Genomic DNA, 19842 nt, shown 5'->3' with positions numbered 1-19842 from the left:
AACTTGGTTAGTTTCTGATTGAAGCTTAAGTATCAATTCAAGTGAGATAGACTGTTTAGTTGTGAGGTTTCACCCTCTAGTTTGAATACAGGACGGGGAGGCAGATGTGTAGTTTTAATTCTTATGGAGTCTTGAGATTGATTATTGGAATAAGAAAATTAAGCAGCGTAAATATAAGGTAGTCTCTCAATGAGTACATGATTATGTGGTGAAAAATAATCAGATTAGCTCAAAAGATCAGGATTAAATTTTGTCTACCTGGGCACACCTACATGAGACGCTTAAAGCCCATTGGACTAATTCTACTGTGCACATTAATGCGCAGTAGCATTGATTATGGTGCATTTAGTACCTATTACAGGTACTAAATTTAATGCTGTAATTATGGTGCATTAATGAACATGTAGACACCCCCCCCAAGAGGTAGTAGGCCTTGTTAGTCTTGTCAGGGCAGGGTGGCACTTTTAAAGACTAACTGGTTCAGGAAGGCATGTTTTCATAGCTGAAAACCTACTTTGCCTACAAAACCTCATGCCTCCCTGGAGCAGTTAATCTCTGAAGTGCCATCTTGCCTGGCTTTCTGCCAATCTACGCGAGCTTGCTTGTGTGATGCGGGACAAGTGCTTTCTTATTTATGCAACATGCCCCCCCTTTAAAGCAGGTCCCTCTTTCATCCATCCTGCCAGCCTTCTTCATTCATATTAAATATTGAATTTCAGACCTGATTAGGTACCTAAGGAAATTAAGATGGTGAGATTATAGAATGCGGCTGAAACACAGTGTCAAAAGTGTCACAACTGATCCAGGGGATAAGCAGAAACCATAAATTAGGCAAGTCTTTCTGAAAGGATAGTGGGGAATCTAAATTGAGATTTTTCTTCTTCTCACATTAGCCTGACTTGAGAAGAGGCAAAGGAATAGCAAACACAGGACTAAGGGCCAGGTGTGAGGGTACACATTCAAGCTTTATGAAACAGCTTGCATATTTTAATTTGATTTTTCTAGATGGAAGACACCAGAGATTACCTCAGCACAGGTAAACAAAAAAGCTAATTTAAACCACCTTTGCTTCTCCTTCTGCAGATTTTTTAAACTGATATACTTCAAGAATTGGTATCCAGTTCCTCTTAAATTACAGTGAGTTCACTCACATAATTGTGTTAGCTCCTCCTCTGGGAGCAGCTTGGTTAAGAGTAAACTGTAATATCATATATTCCTCACATCCCTTTGTTAATTCCTGTTTCGTGCACTCTTGTACCTTTCCTCATGCCCATATCATGGTGAGTCCAAAGGACAGGTTTAAAAAAAAGTGGAGGCAAGTAAAGGCACATCATGATTTGCAAAAGGAAGAAAAAGGGAAGATGAAAAAGTACTTAGTCTTTGATAACATAAATTGTGTAAATTCTTAGCTTTAGCAAATTTTGAATTGGAAATCTTGCCAGACTTTTCTTATTATAATCTTACCTTTGTCTTTATCCCCCATCCTGTTTCCAGATGGGATCTAAAGGTATTTCTCAATAATATTCTTGTAGAGTTTGACATGGGATACAAAGTCCCATACCAATTTAGGTAAATGAATGATAGTCCTCAGACTGCAAGTAGGATGAATTTCAAGAGGCAAAAATAGAATGCTCCAAAACCACATTTCCTGAAATTCTTGTTAAATTTATGAAAGAGCTCTTTATGTGGAAATTACCAGCGATCACCAGGAGTCAAATACTTATTTTCATCCTTTAATACGGTGCATGTCCAAGGTAAAGCCCACATTCTGATTTCTGAGAACAGGTAAAACACAAGCTGTGGTACAAATATATTTTGAATCCCTGCTTGCATATTCTGAAGTGAAATATTAATTAATATCCCTATTTCTAGTAACCATATGATGAAGGGAATCCATGGACAGACAACTAATCAAAAAAGTGTAATGTGGAGGATTTTCCCTTCTAATGGCAGTGGCTTTTATTTCAAGCCTGTTTTTGTACATGAAAATATTATTACACAAAATTAAGAGCAAGCAGTCTCAAAAAGTTAGTCACTGTGAGCCAGCAGTTGTCATCTGTCTTTAATACAAAATTACATTCACACAGGTGCCAAGCTCTTGATCCTAAAGCCCTTTGAAAAAAGTAATGGATAAGGCAACAAGCAATTGTACAATGTGTGTAATATTTCACATTTAGTGTGAAGTGTATGAACATGACTGAAATTGGGGATAAATGAAATCTGGGTACTCACTTGACCTTTCCTCTAACAACCAGGCTTGGAAAGATCCAATTCAATGACTTTAACCAGTTTGAGAAAATTTGTGCATTACTGTTAAATCAAATGATTTTTTTCGTTGGAAGAAATGTAAGTTCCCTACTAAAAACTGTGAATGAAGTATCCAATAATTTCTGTAATTAATCATTATGCAGCGAAAACACTGCCCTGCAGGAGCTTTTTTTGGAAGCCCTTCACACCTATAATTCCTTTAGCACTGGGAATGCTTATTCGTGTGTGAGCTGAGAGAAGATGGGACCCTCAAGACTGGATTGTAAGTTCAGTAAATAGTGCTGAATTTGGTTTCGACTGCCCACTGGTCATAGTTATTACAAATATTGTTCACAGGGAGGAATATATTTGTTTTTGAACTGAAAAGTGAGATTATCCTTTGGTATAATTCCCTTTATTTTCAGCCATGAGTAAAGCAGAACAGCTTCCAATTTTGCCCACTGGTTTGTGGAATTTTCTATTTTTCCCCCTTTAAAGGTTTAACTTTTCTGTTATTTAAATGCACTAGGGAACCATTATCAGGTCTTTAATGTTCACATTAGAAGGAAGATACTGACATGAAGATATATTAGCCACCACATTTATGTGTGCACCTAAATACAGAAATTGTTTAATACCTAATTGTCTGGAGAGACCTGGGGGATCTGGATGTGGCAATTTGTGCTTGATACCTGCCAGTATAATCATCATTTACAATATTATTTGTGCTATGAGGGGTAGGGGGAGTTACATAAGGAGCACTGTTTTGGGTATTACACATTTTCAAGTCTACTCTCTTATCTAATCCTATTAGTTTCAGGAAAATTAAGCAGCAATTCTGGTTAGAAAAAGAAAAGGATGAGGAAAAAATGAACCCCACCCCTGCCACCCTCAAAACCTCCCCCCCCCACAAAAAAAACCAACCCCTGCTTGAGCAGATTCACATCATGATTTACAAAAGAAAAAAAGGCAGGAAGGAATGAAGAAGTACTTAGCTTGTGATAACTTAAGTTGTGATCCTTGACTTCTTTGGTACTTATCAGTTCTTGACTAGACTAGTTATGGCAGATAATGCTTGATGATAATTGTACCAGCAGTTCTGATTAAGTAAAAAGTATTAAATGCTAATTGTATTGTAGAACTACAGTAGTCTTTTAATTCTAGCAAACTTGACATTTTATTAAACATCTTCCAAAAAGCTTTAGTTCAAAATGTAAGAGGATACATGGTTTGGGACAAATAATTTTGCAGGACCCCTTCTAACAGGCTCATGACTATACTTCTGAAGTTATAATTTCTCTGAAATAAACTTTAGTACCTTGAACTGTTTCTCAGCGTTCCAGAAGTTTCTCCATTTTATTAACAGTTGGAGTTGTCTAATGCTTGGCTCAAATATCAGCTTTTACTTTGGAAATAATAGGAATTGCTGCCTAAGAGGAAGATATGTCTTGCTAAACATTTCAGGATGTGGACCTAACCCAGCACGCTTTCTCTATTTCATATTAAAAAAAGGGGATTTAGACTGTTATAGCAGATTCTGACAGCTCACTTTTACTCTCATCTTTGGCTAGTAAAATATCTAAGTATGTCACTAACAAAATGCCATTGTTGAAGAAAAGTGGCTTAGGAAAATGATTTTCCTTGCAGGCTCTGCCTCAGCTTTATTTAGCAGTCTGCTAGTGCAGAAGCTATGACAACAGTTTTCTCCTGCAGGAATGAGAAGAGCAGATATGCTTTTGCAACCAAAAGTTTTTATTCAAGCTTCCAATTTTGGCTGCCCCTGTTCAGTGATGACTGGTGATAAATTGAAACAGCTGGAAGACATCAATGAGCCAGTTCTTCCCAGGCCTAAACCAAGGACTAGGGAATTAAATATCCGTATGTGTTTTGAACGGAAAGCTATAAAACTCTACAAGGTTCTAAACTGGGTTCCATATGACAGGAAGTACCAAAGAAAGTAATTTGAGCCCCCCAAGGAAGCTCACTTATTTGAGTCTTCTCTTTACAACAAAGCACTGCTGACAAAAATGTTAAATGTTCTGTTAATATGAAGCCTGGAGTCCACAAGAAGTGAGATATACCAGAAGTCCATCACAGTTGGGTCTGGAAGAGATTCTCAGCTGGCATCCTGTGTGAAATGCACCCCTGATTTGAGTAAAGGCTAGTCACTGCTACATGTGCATTCAGTGTCCTCAACATATCAAACATACAAAATAAAAAGCATTTTAGAAAGATTTAAGATTATAAATAGATTATCTTTGTCACCACACACTTCAGAATTGGATAAAGTTTGGCTTTTCAATGGTAACTGTTGTATGGTTGTGCATTACCTCATCCCTTGGAGCCTCAAAACCAATATGAAATTCCAGTATCTTAAGGCACAATACTTTGATTAAGCAAAAATGGCAACGTCCCCATCCTACTGTCCAAGAAATAGATGTAAGGTGTATTACTAAGACAATACAAGCAACATTTTTTAAAATGGACACACTAAGTATTAGAGACCTGGAAAGCAGATCATGTTTGTTATCAGGCTGCTCTGATGCACAAGTGTCCTGACACATCTTTGCTAAAGCATCTAAATTTTAGATGACTGCTGGCTCACATTTGCAGGATTTAGAGCCAAATTCACCAGAGGCATAAGTAGAAAGACAGCTGATAAGTCAGTGGAATCTGGGCTCATGGCAATGGGAAAAAAGGGGTAGTCCAGACGAAAGGTAGCCTGTTACCCAGAGAAACCAACCATGCCCACAGTTCAACAATAGTGGTCAGGCACTCAAGAGCAAGGAGTTGGCTGCTTAGGAGTGTGAGGATTGGTTTTAAATGCAGCTCTCCTTGCAGAATCCTTCCTTGAAATGCGATTGTCCATTTTTATTTCACCATTAGCACACTGAAGCTTACATGGACTCTATAAATGACACACTGGGCTTTCCATGCTGATCAGAGATTCTATGGAGAAAAAGAGCACTAAAAAACATTTTCTCTTATTTCAGGCTCTGACTTATATTTTGTTCTTCTTTCATGTAAAACTCACAGAAGTTTAAAACCATAAAATTCTATGTGTATAAAATGTAAAAGGTTATCTTAGAGGCAGCTAAAAGGATGCTTGTCCACAGATGACACACTGGATGCATCTGGAAACTGTGGTGGACTGTTAGTCAATTGTAAATTGTAAAATGTGAAAGGTGTGTATTTTACACAAACTTAAGTACAGAAGAGAGGGACAAAGTTGGTATCATTTAAACTCCGATAAACTGCACGGTCTTCTGAACTCCTGCCCACGTTCATGGATCCATTTGTTGGATACTAAAAAAAAGAATATATAAAACAAACACATTATACATTAAATCACCAGGTTGACAGTGGTCATTTAACTGAAATATACATTATTTATCAGTAGATCCACTAGGAAAACTTATTTTCAAATAACTATTGCAGAAATATTTCACTAATACTTGACATACAGAGTCCTGAGAGGGAATCCTCATCATATTTGCAAAACGAGGAAAATGCATTAAAAGTAGCCATGTGAGTGTTAAGCCTCTTTAAAAACATTTGGTTTTTTCCATATTGTACCCCATCAGCAGTGAAATAAAGCATATATAAATTAAATATTCAGAAGAATAAGAGGGACTACATACCCCATTTGTTTCCAACTAATACTGGACAGGCTGCATGCCTTGTGCTGTAATCTCCTTCTCCACTTGGAAAAAGATTATACCAGAATACAGCTGTTCCCTGAAAATGACAATACTAATTCAACATTTCCTGCTAAACATACATAGAGGTGCTTCTACATTTCCAAAAAAGCTTCAACGGCTTTTTTAAAACTCCACAAATAATACGTTTACATATTTTATTCTGTATTTTGGCATTTCTTCTACTCTGTTCCTTAGGAAGCTTGAAATTGAAGTTGTCGTCTTAAAACTATTTCTTCCATTTGGTATTAGTCCAGTGAAATTTAATGTCAGCTTGCCAAAAATCTGTTTTTTCTTAAATCCTTACAAGCCTACTATTAATTTGTTAATACAACAAAGATTTTAAAAACACATTTAAAACAACAAACATTTTGCAAAATGATATCAAGTTGTACTTTGAATTACCAGTTCCACACATGCAGTTTTAACACAAACCTAGCCATAATTATGCAGGGCGGTAGAATGAAACTGAAAAAGCACACCCAGATTTGCACAAATGTGGGTTTATTTATGTGATTAGCTCCACTCAAGTCCGTGGTCCTACTCAAATGAACAGTTACTAGTATACTTAAGTGCTTGTCACGTTGGTGCCTTCTCTCTCCTGCAACAGACTCACCTTGGAAAAATGTTATTTCATATATCACACCTAAATATACAATGTCTTATCTGGAAGAGAGGAAGACAAGAACATCTAAAGATGCATCAAAATTCAAACTTACCTTTTTAGGCCAAACACTAGCTCCTACTTCAGGAAATACAGTAGCTCCCCCTGCTGACACATCACTCATCTATAAGAGGAAGAAAAATGCAGTCTTTAGCCACTGCATTACAAAAAGCATTTATTGCAGCAAGAATTTAGGTTATTAAACAAACTTCATTTCTGACTTCTTTTTAGAGAGAACAGCTTAAGATATGGCCATTAAAGAAGGTTAAAATGTATTCATACATACTACTGAGCAGTTATTGGCTACTGATACTTAAAGAAGATGGTGCATTGAAATCATTCAAAAAGTACAGAACATGCAGGGAAAAAAAAAATAGTATTTTTGGCACAGCAGATTTGCCAAATGTTTCACTTACATAAAACAACCAAGTAGCAATTCTGTTGCCTGTTCCCAATTCCTTAAAAGCATCTGGTTCATCTTTCTGTGAAAAAAGCAACACATATTTAAAGTTTTCATTGTAACTCTGCAAATGCTGGCAGAGACAGAGCTGCAAGAGGTTTTTTTGGTTTTTCTGTAGTGCCAGCACCAGTTTCTTTTGTGTATGGAGACAGTAAGAAGTGTAACATTATGCGTAAGTACTATCCGAAATAAACCAAGAGTTTCTCTATGGTATATTACTACTTTGAAAAAGTTAGTGCCCCAATTGAAAAAGTCCTTGGTCTTCAAAAAAGTGGCAGCCTTAATCTAATTTTTAGATATTCTTGAGTAAACACCCACCCTTATCTTCTTTTCGGTTATGGCTGGGCAAAAGAAAGCTTTTATTTGGTTCCTAGGCTCAGTGGGAAATGTACTAGGACATGACTTTCTTGTAAAGATACTTTACTGGCTGCCTTCAGGGCTTGTTGAACACCCTTCTTATTTTGGGTTGTCTATTCTCAAATGTTAGTTTCCCTTTTCTTGGTATGTGAAAATGACCTTGGGTAGAGTCACCATAACATGCCAATTACTATATTGTGCAGTTATAATATTGGTTGGGCTATTCGACTCTCTGTATTATTTTTCACTTACATTTTAAGAAAGCTCTTTAAATATCTGTTTATCTGAATTCATTTAATGTTATACCCAGTTTCTCAGATGTAAATGTCTGGCTATAATCCCTAAAACTGCTACTGGTACGACTGAGATACAGCATGCATAAAATTGTTCAGTTCAACAACTTATTATATAAAAATCCAAGCCCTCTGTGTGTTTACGGCAAAGACCTTGTCTCCAGAAGCCTTTGGAGTAGCAGTCTGTTTCCTCTGCAAGTACTGAATATTTTATTACAATTGGAGAGTGCTAAAGGGAGATGCATCAGCAGCTGAGCATGCTGTAGGGCCTTTACGTCACATCCTGATTTGCCAACCTGGTTTATCAAGACCAGAACTGCTTCTAGCTCAGTTAGTGAAGATCAGTCAGTCAAAAAGGCATGTCCAAGCTACAGATTTACTAGTTCTCTATGAAGTAAATAAAAACATTTCTGATTCCCTGTCTTTATGCATCAATATGGCAACTAGAACCAAATGAGTGATGATGAAGATCAGCTTTTGGAAGTACAGTCTTTTTATGTTTGGAATAAAGAGGAACTGTGTGCATTATGGGCCACAGAATTACTTTCTAACAGTTCAGACTAATTACTGTCACACACACGCATGTGGGAATTTTCCAGCATCCACCCACAGATACCACTGTTTATTTATGTGTACTAAAGTTTCAGAAACTACTATTATGCAAACTAGATCATGCATTTGAAAAACAAAGACTGTTAATCATCTGCAATGCTTTTGAACATATACTTAGAAAGCAAAAGCGTTGATTATGCTAGGAGAACAGAATCTGTATATTAATATTTGTTGGGTTTGATTCATAGGATAATGTTAATTAGAAGGTGTTAAACCACACTTGGAAATGTCCAATAAGCCACCACCTGACTTCAGGTGCATTATTTTTTCTAGCAATCTGGGTATTAACTAAAGTAGGAATAGATGGGAAAATTTAAATAAATCAAGCAAACAAGCACAGACTGGGAGATGGAAAGGCTTTTACAGCTACTGCCATCCAATTTCTCTCTCTTGTTAAGATTTTAAAGGTCTGTATTGAAACCACAATATTTAATGAAAATGTGAATTTAGTTTTACTGAAACGTGCTGAACTGTCAGCTCGAGAGACTGAAATTCCCTTTGTCAGAGGTGCTCAAACCCTGGCTCATGGACTAGATCCAGCCTGTTGGACTCCCCATGACTCCAGAAATTTGGCAGCAGGGGAGCGGTGACATCACTGCTACTGCTTCCCAAACTGCCAAGTCCTATACACCTGACTCAGCCCCAGCTGTGCCAGCCCCTGTGCAACTGCATTGGGCCCACGGACTGGATCTGACCTGCAGACTGATCTGGCACTGCTCTTCTGGCCTGTGGGGCAAAAAGGTTGGGCACCAGTGCCCCACATTACTATTATAGCATGGGCAGCTGCAATACAAGCCAATGCGTCTCCATCTTACATGCAGGGACCATCTCTAAAATAAAAAAGATAATTACATCTCTAGACCAAAGTGAGTCAGTGGGAGGTACCAACTGTGACAGCTGTTACCTGAAGTCACTTTATAATTTTATATATGCCAATAAAGCAGGCATCAGATAGGGACAACTTAAAAGTTACTACAGACTTTGATTTGATTTGCACCAGTAACTAGAAATAAGTCCTTTTTATTATCAATTTGCAAACAAGCCATTCACCTTGTCCATCTCCCATTTCTAAATGCAATCTAATATCTTAATACCAACTAGGTTTTTGTTTTTAATTTTGAAAGGAAGCAATATTACTGTTCTATAATGCTCAAACGATTTCTGTTCAGTTGGTGGTTTAGAAGGCTTTATTTACTCGTGTGGATTAGGAGAGTCGAGGAACTAAGAAATTTAACACAAAAAGCTAAAGGACGAACTTTTGTGCCACTCAACAGTCCTAGACTTTAATAAGTTACTTTCTCCCTTTCATCTTTTTACTTGCCCGTGCAAAGTCAAAGTGGGGTTCATACTGTCCTCCCACTCCATAATTTGCCACCTGAAAGACAGAAACATAGTGCCTGTGAAGAAGAAAGATGTGAAGGCAGAAAAACAGAGTGACTTACCCTTCCAAAATCAAAATGAGGCTCATACTGGCCTCCTACACCATAGTTGGCTACCTACAGTAAAAGGAGAAGCACAAATATCTAGTAAAGCAACACATTACCTGAGGAAGAAGAGACAAGCGTTTGACTCTGGCCTACACATTTTAAATTTTTTTGTAAATGGAAACTTAAGCAAGCCACAGAAAACAAAAGCTTCTTCTCTGTCATAAGAGTTTAAATCTTACTAAATTTACTGTCATTAATCGTTCAATTGATTTCAAAGAGATTTCTCATAAGCACAAGACAAGCATGTTCAACTTTCAGTTTCAAGTCTTTGAATGATTTCAGTCACCCTCTGTGGATTCTCTCAACAGCTTTCCAGGCTCCAGGAAGCAGACGACAAACCCTATCTTCATTTTCTGGTAATCAATACCAGGTTTCCTGCATTTCTCTCCCACCCTTAGGCATACTGACTCTGAACTGGGCTTTTCTTTTTCCAACTTTTGGAGTATAGAAAGTTTGACAACTTGTATTATCTTTAATTCCTGAGCAAGTGGACTGGGACAATAGAATTTTTTAGGACCTGAAACTAGCATAGATTCCATTAAGGCTTGGACGCTTGGCAACTTTGGAAATTTAAGCTAATAATTCTTTGTTTTTCAGCGTTAAAAGAATACTTTGGCATGAGAAGAAGCAGGCCCAAGACTGGGGTTGTAAGCTCAACATTTCACAACTGTTAGAGTGCAGTCCATGTTTTCAGTGTTGTGACTAATATTTCACTCTACTTCTGTGCTGTGCTGAGCAACCATTACCCCTTCAAATATTTCTCAATTTTACAGATTGTGATTAAGGATACAGTCACCTTTGTCCTTACCATTTTTATATTTCTTAGGACAAAACAGCCTGAACTACTCCTCTATCAGTCTTTTTGACCAAACTTCTTCCTCTAAAAACTGGCTCCACTTAAGAGCTCCTTCCGCCAACAAATAAATAGTACTTAGCTTACACAAAGCTGTCAAGGCAGATCAAATTATACTCAAGACATCCTTATGTCACTCAAAATCCATTTTCTCTTTTAACTGGAATGTCATCCATTCAAGACTAAGCTTAGTTTTAAGTATCATCCTCCACCTACCTCTCCACATTTTCCTTTTATGGCCATTATGGCCTCCATTTTACATACTCAAAACCCTACATTTTGGTCTGAACCTTCTTTCATCTTTATGAGTTTTGCATACTGTGGTATGCCTCCCTTCAGGATCAGCAGTCATACATTTTAGGCCCTGTAATAATTCACAGTAAATGTTTAGCTAGGGAGTACCATATTTGCTCAAACATAAGGTCCTGCACCCTTTCCCCCAAATTAGATTTTATATATGGAAAATGTATATGTCTTATAATTTTCCAGGTATAGAAACTAATTATTTGAGGTTTGACTTGAATTTGTCCCCCTCCCACTGCTACAGCAGGAAAAATAAATCTGGGGGATCAGGTAGCCCTTGTGCCCACTTGCCCCCTCAACTTCTTCCCCACCTTCCTTACTGTCAGAACCTGCTCTGAGTGTGTGGAATTGAGGAGCAAGTCTGAAAATACTGACCTTGAAATAAACAGCTGTAGTAATTTGCATATAGTACACATAGACTTAGTTCATCCAGAATTGTTATATTTTACCTTTTTTGAACTGCTAAAAGTTTTAGTATAGGTACTTCATAAACAGTTTTAAGCAGCAGTTTGGCACCTAGTTCTATGTACTACACACCATGCATGATACTAGTCCAAAGCCAAAAGGCTCCCGATTTACCATACAGCTCACTGGACTGGGGCCCAGCAGTCAACAACATTTCAAGCCATGATGACCCCACAGCTCAGCATGTGTGCACTCCAGATATCCCCCACAAAGGAGCCATTTGCTACTTAGCTCCCGCTCATGACTGGACCCAAGTGTTCTTGTCGTGAGTTCTAGGATGCTTGAAAAATTTCTATGAGAATGAGGCACAGGACAACCTGGTCTGGCTTCACCTCCATGAAGGGCACGGCCACACTAATCATATGCAAAAAGATGAGGGAGGGGGCCACAGAGGGATTCCGAGTGAACTGTTTGGGGCCCCATTTGGTGATATTTTCCAGGCATTTAAGGCTGGTGAAGAAACCGGAATAATTGGAAATGAGAAAGAAAGGCACAGCTCAGCTGTGGGAGTAAAGAGTAAGTAAAAAAAAAACATTTGTAGTAGCTCACCATAACTAGGAAGGGTCAATGCTGAAGGGGACTGTTTTTAATGGGTACCACCATACATTTTATTCAGATAGGTTACATTGCCATTTATTCTACAGTCATGCTCAGCGTTGGTTGCATTTAATCAACTTCCTAGTTGGCTTCCATTACTGAACATGTGCTGCTTTCAACAGCAGTTCAAAGATAAACAACATATTTAATCTGGTTTCTTTGCATCTAAGATGAAGGACTTTTCCCCCCATACTCATTGTGGGGGGAAACTGTCTTGTATTTGAATAAATATGGTACTGTATATCATCAACAGATTTGGGGATCTACTACATTCAGACACAGCCAACTGCAGCTAACCATTATTGCACTTAAAATGAAACATGCAGAGCCTCTTTGAACTACATATGTTGAAATCCTTTCCACATTCTAGACATAAAAATAATTAGGAATATAATACTTCTTTTTCTGTAAGAGACTTTTTAATACTGAGAGATTGAGGGGAACCAACCCCATTCCCAAATAACTGTCAAACCCAATATTCTTTCAGATGGCATTTCCAGTACTAGATGGAATTTGCTTTTAGATGGCATTCCACTAATGTTAGAATTACTCATAAAACCTGGCTTTCACAGTGCCAACAACAAATAAGAACTCATTGTATGCACTGGAAGTTTCAAGTGTTTTCTGGTTTGGCTGAAAAATCATATTTGGCCATCAAAAAAAAAAAACAACAAAAAAAAAACCCAAACAAACCAGACACTGCTTCACTGAAGGTTACTGAATTGTTTCCACATTAGCCCAGTAACTCAGCTGAAATATCAAAGCCCTGATATTCTTTGCTATTTTGCTCGAGTCTTTCTGCAACATTTAGAGATGCTGTGTTTACACCAGGAATGACCAGGACTCTGCATATATATCCTTCCCAAATTGGGTACCTAGAGTCCTCCAGCACACAAAATTCAAATAGAGGCCAGTGTGGCCAGTCAGCAAAATTCTTTTTTTTTTTTAGTCTACCTGAAGTTCCTCTGCTGTGGAGACATCCAGTCCAGTTAGGTCCTGTATCCTTGTGTTAATTCGAGATATCACAGGGCTTTCGTATCCAGACAACCAGGCACTATATTTAAAAAAAAATATTCCACGTACACTTGTTATACAAAAGAACATTCCAAATGCTGTAATTTCTGAACTGTAAATAAAATCACATTAAATTCATCTGCAGATACATAATTAGACTTAATATTGTCAGGAAGAGTTTAATTAGAGCGATCAAGTCTGAATAAGTGACAGCTCTCTTTATGAGAATTTATTACCCTGATAAAAGCCCTAAAATAAGGTCCTTGTTTCTACACTCGGCTAATATGGAAAGTGCTGGATTGCTGTCCCATTTCAATTCAAGCCCTGATTAGATCTATAACATGCATCGAAAAAAGGAGACAATCCCTTTGCCACTTGTCTCTAGTGTGCTTTACATATTTTCCAGGGAATACCTGCTACTAAAATAAATACATTTTTGTTGATCAGTTACTTTCAAAGGCTGTTTTGATAGAATTGAAAAATACTTCAAGTATAGACCAGATGCTTGTGCCCCAAGCCACACTGTACTAGTTTTAGGAACTACAGTCTCCTTGAATATCAGAGCAGCTTATATATGGGCTCTCGATGTACAACAGGTATTTTAAAAAATGGGATGAGAGGGCTTTTAGCTGTAGAACAGGAAAGACAACAAGTTCCCATATCCACTCAGAGGCAAGAGCTAAATGTATGAAAAAGTAAATACTTAATACTGACACAGTTACAGAATCTCTAAGAGTAAGCATGAAATTTGTTGAGAAAGACCTCATCATACTGGGAGCATTTGTAAAAAAAAAAACCCCATGCGTTATGAAGCATCGTTAGCACAAGAGATGGTTAGAAGCAGTTTATCCTCAGTCTTTTGGGGACAGAGAGGAGCAAGTAAAATGACTAGCTGTTGGTAAAGTGACCAAACAGTTATACCATATAACACATACTGAAATGCAAACATGCAAGCAACATTGATCTCAGAAATGCACAAACTGCTCATACACCATATTTAATTCCTAAGAAATATTCCAAGCATAGCCATCATCATTCCCTGTTCAAGGGATTATCACTAGAATTCACTGTTCAAGTAGAACAAGTAGTTTTCAGTGAACTCACTACCAAGTTATTCTCCCTAAATATATATGGTCTTGTACATGAATTATCACAAAGACTGATGCTTCATAGTCTTTCTTCATGAAAGATGGTTTGTCTGTTTTTCCTGTTCATCACATGTTTGTAATCAGAAAAGGAACAGACTCTCAGGTCTTGCCAGAATCTTAACACTGGCAGACATGAAAATCCAGAATTATTTTCCTGCCATTGTTCCTTCTACCCAAACTATTTATTTGCACGTTTTAAGAGAGCGCATGAGTGCCTCTCAACATTTCATATACTTATCCACAACATACACCTGTTAAGTAGCAGAAATAGTATCCCTATTTTACAAAGGGGGAACTGAGGGAAACCAATAATTGCCCAGGATCACGCAAAATTTTGGTGGAAAAGGAAAATGAACCAAAGGAAACTGAACTAGAAGGACAATCTTTCCCCTTTGTGAAACTCAGAGACAATCCTGGATCTCCCTCTGGAGGTAGATGGTAATAATTCTACTTGGACATGGTATTTTTTAGATTTGAAACCACATTAGAATTTAGGTCACTACTAGAAGCATAAGGCAGAGGGAGAAAAAATTATTCTGGGGGGGCTGACTGCAGCACATGTGCCCCCCCACCTCAGAAGGTAAATCTGTGGGCAAAGGGGCAGGGGAAGGGCAGATCTAGGTCCCAGTGGTGAGGGAGGGAGTTGCACAAGGGCAGGAGCAGGGGCTGCGGTGAGCGGGGCCCCAGCTGGGTGGTGGGACAAGTGGAGGTCTGGGGGGGGGGCATGTGCCCCCCGATCTGTGCATGGCACAGAGGCCACTGTTCCCATATGCTGGGCTTTGAGTCCTGCTGCCCCAAGAGCCATGCAACACCACATGCCTGCTGGTGGGCAGGCAAGGGGCAGCCCAGTGGTGGGAACCATGTGGTGTCGCGCTGCTCTCAAGTCAGCTGCAGCAGGGAGTAAAGTGCAGCACACAATGACAGCTGCCTCCGCCCCACACACAGATCGGGAGGGGGGGCACTTGCCCCCCTGGCCTCCATTTGTCCCACCACCTGGCCTGGCCAGGGTCCCACTCCCCCCAGCTCCTGCTCCTGCCTGTGCCCTGCTCCCTCCCTCACCACCATTCTGACTCAATCGTGTAAAAAGCCCACACAATTTGGCCTCAGCTTTTATCCATTTTCCCTAGCTCAGTTAAAACTCAGGAGGACTATCATATTCCTGAACCGATTCTCCAGCAGCAGTAAGGCTCTGGAAGGTCTAACCCCTAGGTAGCTTTATCATGGTAGGGTTGGAAGGAACCTGAGTAGATCATCAAGTCCGACCCCCTGCCATGGCAGGAAAAAGTACTGGGGTCAAAAGACCCTGACAAGGTGTTCATCCAGCTTCCTCTTAAAGACCCCCAGGGTAGGAGCCAGCACCACTTTGCTTGGAAGTTGGTTCCAGATCCTAGCCAGCCTGACAGTGAAGTAGCGCCTCCTAATATCTAGCCTAAATCTACCCTCTGCCAGCTTGTGACCGTTATTTCTTGTTACTCCTGGTAGTGCTCAGGGAACAGGGACTCCCCCAATGCCTGTTGGTTCCCCCTAACTAGTTTGTAAACAGCCACGAGATCCCCCCTCAGCCTTCTCTTGTGGAGGCTGAACAGGTTTAGGTCCCTTAGCCTCTCCTCGTAGGACCTGGCCTGCTAACTCCTGATCATGTGGGTGGCCCTCCTCTGGACCCTCTCCATGTTGTCCACATCCCTCCTGAAGTGCGGCACCCAGAACTGGACGCAGTACTCCAACTGCGGCCTGACCAGTGTCGCATAGAGGGGGAGGATCACCTCTTCGGACCTGCTTGAGATGCATCTGTGGATGCACGACAAGATACAGTTGGCCTTCCTGACTGCTTCCCCACACTGTTGGCCCATGTTCATTTTGGCATCAATGACAACTCCAAGATCCTTTTCTGTCTCTGCACTGACGAGAAGGGAGTTCCCTAGCCTGTAGGTACGGTGCTGGTTCTTCCTCCCTAGGTGCAGCACCTTGCACTTGTCAGCGTTAAAACTCATCCTGTTCTCATCCGCCCACCCCTGTAACCTGTCTAGGTCCGATTGCAGCCTATTCCTCCCTTCTAGCATGCCCACTTCTCCCCACATGTTAGTGTCATCTGTGAATTTGAACAGGGTGCTTTTTACCCCCTCGTCCAAGTCACCGATGAAGATATTGAACCGTGGGGGCCAAGGACTGAGCCCTGCAGGACCCCACTGCCCACATCCCTCCAGGTCAAAAATGACCCATCCACCACCACTCTCTGGGTGCAGCCCTCCAGCCAACTAGTGACTCATCTGACTGTGTAGGTGTCGACACCACAGTCCCCCAGTTTTTAATGAGAACGGGGTGAGAAATAGTGTCGAAGGCCTTCCGAAAGTCTGGAAAGACTATGTCCACTGCTACAGCTGCATCTAAGGATTTGGCGACCTGGTCGTAGAAGGCCACCAGGTTGGTCTGACAGGACCTGCCTCTAATGAACCCGTGTGGGTTGCCCCTAAGCATAACCTCCCCTGCTGGCCCCTCACGGACATGCGCCAGGATAACCCTCTCAAAAAGCTTACCCAGGACTGAGGTAAGACTGACTGGCCTATAGTTTCCTGGGTCCTCCTTCCTCCCTTTTTTGAACATGGGACCCATGTTGGCCCTTTTCCAATCCTCTGGTACCGCACCAGAGCATCACGAGTGCTCATACAGCCGTGCCAGGGGTCCCACAATGACCTCTGCTAATTCCCTCAGCACTCTGGGGTGGAGATGGTCAGGACCTCCTGACTTGAATACATCTAGTCCCTCCAGAAGTTCCCTGACTAGATCCTCACTGACTCTAAGCCTGGGTGTGCCTCCCCTGGAACCTATGGGTGTCCTAGTGGGGGTGGGGGGTGACCCGGTCCCTGCTCAAAAAAATGCCTCCCATCAGAGGCGCTCAATTATTTCCACAATTAGATGGTTTATTGCTGTTTTTGAAGATCATTTCTGTAATCTAATATTTACAAAGAAATTGTTAAATAGGTTAGCTTTGCTGTCTGGTGCAATGACCAGATTTCCTAGTGTGTCCTGCAGAGGCCCCATGCTACCCGGTACCTTCTTTTTACCCCTATGTATTTAAAAAAGGACTTCTTATTGTCCTTGATCTGGGTAGCTAATCCCAGTTCCATGTCCCCCTTGGTCTTCCTGACCGCCCCCCTACAGCCCCAAGCAACCGAGGTATAGTCCTCCCTGGTGACGGCCCCTCCCTTCCATTGGGTGTACGCCTCCTTTTTAACTAGGAGATGTTCCCATATGCTTTTGGTGAGCCATGGGGGCTTTTGCACATAAAGAAATTCCTGCAGAGAAGCAATTCACAGTAGGACTTTCAATCAGCCCTTTGCCAAATACTGTGAACCTTACTGCACCATCCATTTATGTTCAAGTGTAGTTCTCCATAAAAATCAGTGCATGGAAATTAATTTCATTTTTCATAGCTGTCACCAAAGCAGCCATCTATATGGCAGCTAATCCATGTAAAGACAGTGCTTCCCCCATTTCTCTATCACCACCCTTCTTTTACACATGACTAAAGATGTTTTTTCCACTGGATAACAATCCCAATTTGAAAACTGTGCTCAATTATATTAGATGAGTAATCTGATGTCAACAAAGACCCCATAACCCAAACCATATGAGAACGCCTTGTTCCCTGGGTAGAAAAAAAATCTCACAAAATAATTATGTCCTGGGGAAAGCCACATGCCTTCTATCATTTTAGTTTAAAACGTAATCCTAGAAAAGATAATGAAATGTAACCCATCATTTCATTTGGACCTTTTCAAAAGGCAGAGATTTCTAGAGATTGCTTGAAGAATTGAGAATTCCATTAATCTTCACTGCAGAAATCAAATCAACTGTGGACCTCCCCCCTCTAGAATCCTTTGGAAATCTACTAACACAATATGAAACATATCTAAATCAAGAAATCTTCCCAACTTTGTAAACACAAAAAGTGTTTTACAAAGGGTTTGATGTCTACGTTGGCACATCTTTGCTGTTTTCCCACCTTGAATCCTTAAACATTTGGGAACCAGACGGCTGACTTTACATAAATTACTAATGAATAATCAAATGTCACCTAGATAGTTCCCCTTCTTCAGAATTTCTGACATACTTCTTGTGCTACTGAAGTTCTTTATTACGTAAAGCTGTCATTGGCTTTGTCTCCATCCATAGGAATCTCGTCTTTTAGGGCATATGTAAAAATGGCTGTAAAACTTTTCCTAGGGAGGCAACAGTAATTAAAATAAAAGTACAGATGAATATTCCTGAAGCAGAAAACACTTATATTAGATGTTATGGCTTTAACTGGATGCCTGTTTACAAGCAGTGTCAGACTGACTAGATTTATTCTGGGACTGCCCACAAAGTCTGTTGATCTACTTCATACTGTTGGCTATACGCCTCCTTTTATACAGTCTGCCACGTAGTGCACAGTGTGTAGTAGTCTCAAAACAGAAGAATGCTGTAATTTAGAAGTACATTTACTAGGAAAGAATGCTTGGAGAAGAGAAAGCAGTCTATTAAAAAACCCCCCAAAAATAAGGCATGCAATTTTTGGTTCAGTAGCAATAATTAATCTGGAATTCAAAGCATCTTAGCCTCCCAACAGAGGCGCTCAATTATTTCCACAATTAGATGGTTTATTGCTGTTTTTGAAGATGATTTCTGTAATCTAATATTTAACAATTCATACTTTCTAATGTAGTTTGGTTTTAATTCTTCCCCTAGACTAAGACATATTTACTCTCTCTGTCTCCCTCCACCCACCCCTATTGTTTTTATTATCCAGCTTTAAAAAATTGAGTTGCCTCCTTTCTCTTCAAATTGTTAACTTGCTATGCAGTTGGCACACAGGAATGAAAAAATAAAGCAATTTAAAAAAAAATCTAATCTATTCACCCACTAATTCCTCTTCATCAGCCTGCAACAGCAATTGCCTCCTCCTACCCTCACTTGTTCTTTCTTGATAAGCCTTGTAGCTCATCACACATTGGAGCAGAGACTAACAAAATTAAACACTAGCTAATTAAATAAATACTGAAGTCCTGATGATTTTAGGAATGACTTAGGCATGTTCCTGAACGTATAAGTCCCAGGGTGCTCTAGATATGACACCTCCGTTGATGCCCAAACTCTTACATATTTAAAATTGCTTTAATTGGAAAAGAAAATAATAGCCATTACATTTTGACTTTGCTGGACAGTGTGTATGATTTATTTATGTTCCCCTTCTATTCTATCAGATTGTTCCTAACACAAGATAAAGCATGGTTAGCTATACGAGCTTAAAGGAGAAATGCCAATTATAAATGCAAGTATTTAGCCACTTCTCAGCTATTCACCAATCGGACTGTTTGTGTAAGGAAGGCAAATAAGATTTGGATTCAACTGTATGCACACAGATTTTTTTAAATAAATAAAAGTTCTAAAATATTGACTGACGATGTATTAACTTAATACAATTACTTTCTAAATATGACATTTTGGATTTATCTAAAAAGTACTTAGAAAAAAAATGATATTAAGTAAACAAAGTACTGACAACATATGGGGTGCCGTAGGAAAAACTGAAACAGTCCTTTTCCCAAAAGTTTTACAATACAAAAAGTTCTAAGTCATCTGATTAAAGAACAAAGTCATTCTT

The 19842-nt window shown here is 39.7% G+C and overlaps 1 protein-coding gene across 3 annotated transcripts in view; it reads right to left on the bottom strand.

Moving 5' to 3' along the window:
• Nucleotides 1–3399: 3399 nt before the first annotated feature.
• P4HA1 (prolyl 4-hydroxylase subunit alpha 1) overlaps nt 3400–19842 on the bottom strand; it is a 59619-nt gene continuing 43176 nt past the window's right edge. For 2 of the 3 annotated variants that reach the window (XM_019507783.1, XM_019507785.1), the window contains exons 10-15: nt 12991–13090; nt 9774–9827; nt 7026–7091; nt 6665–6733; nt 5889–5985; nt 3400–5553 (exon numbers count right to left, since the gene is read on the bottom strand). In XM_019507783.1, coding sequence (XP_019363328.1) covers nt 5483–5553; nt 5889–5985; nt 6665–6733; nt 7026–7091; nt 9774–9827; nt 12991–13090 — 457 coding nt within the window. In that variant the 3' untranslated portion in view covers nt 3400–5482. Of the gene's footprint in view, nt 5554–5888; nt 5986–6664; nt 6734–7025; nt 7092–9652; nt 9707–9773; nt 9828–12990; nt 13091–19842 lie in introns of all 3 variants that reach the window. The other variant, XM_019507784.1, reaches the window with a different exon arrangement.

Source organism: Gavialis gangeticus, unplaced genomic scaffold (assembly GCF_001723915.1).
Source record: "Gavialis gangeticus isolate Ggan-Ray unplaced genomic scaffold, GavGan_comp1, whole genome shotgun sequence".
Lineage (NCBI taxonomy): Eukaryota > Metazoa > Chordata > Crocodylia > Gavialidae > Gavialis > Gavialis gangeticus.
Note: the sequence above shows the minus strand (reverse complement) of the source record. Positions and strands in the feature narration are given on the sequence as shown.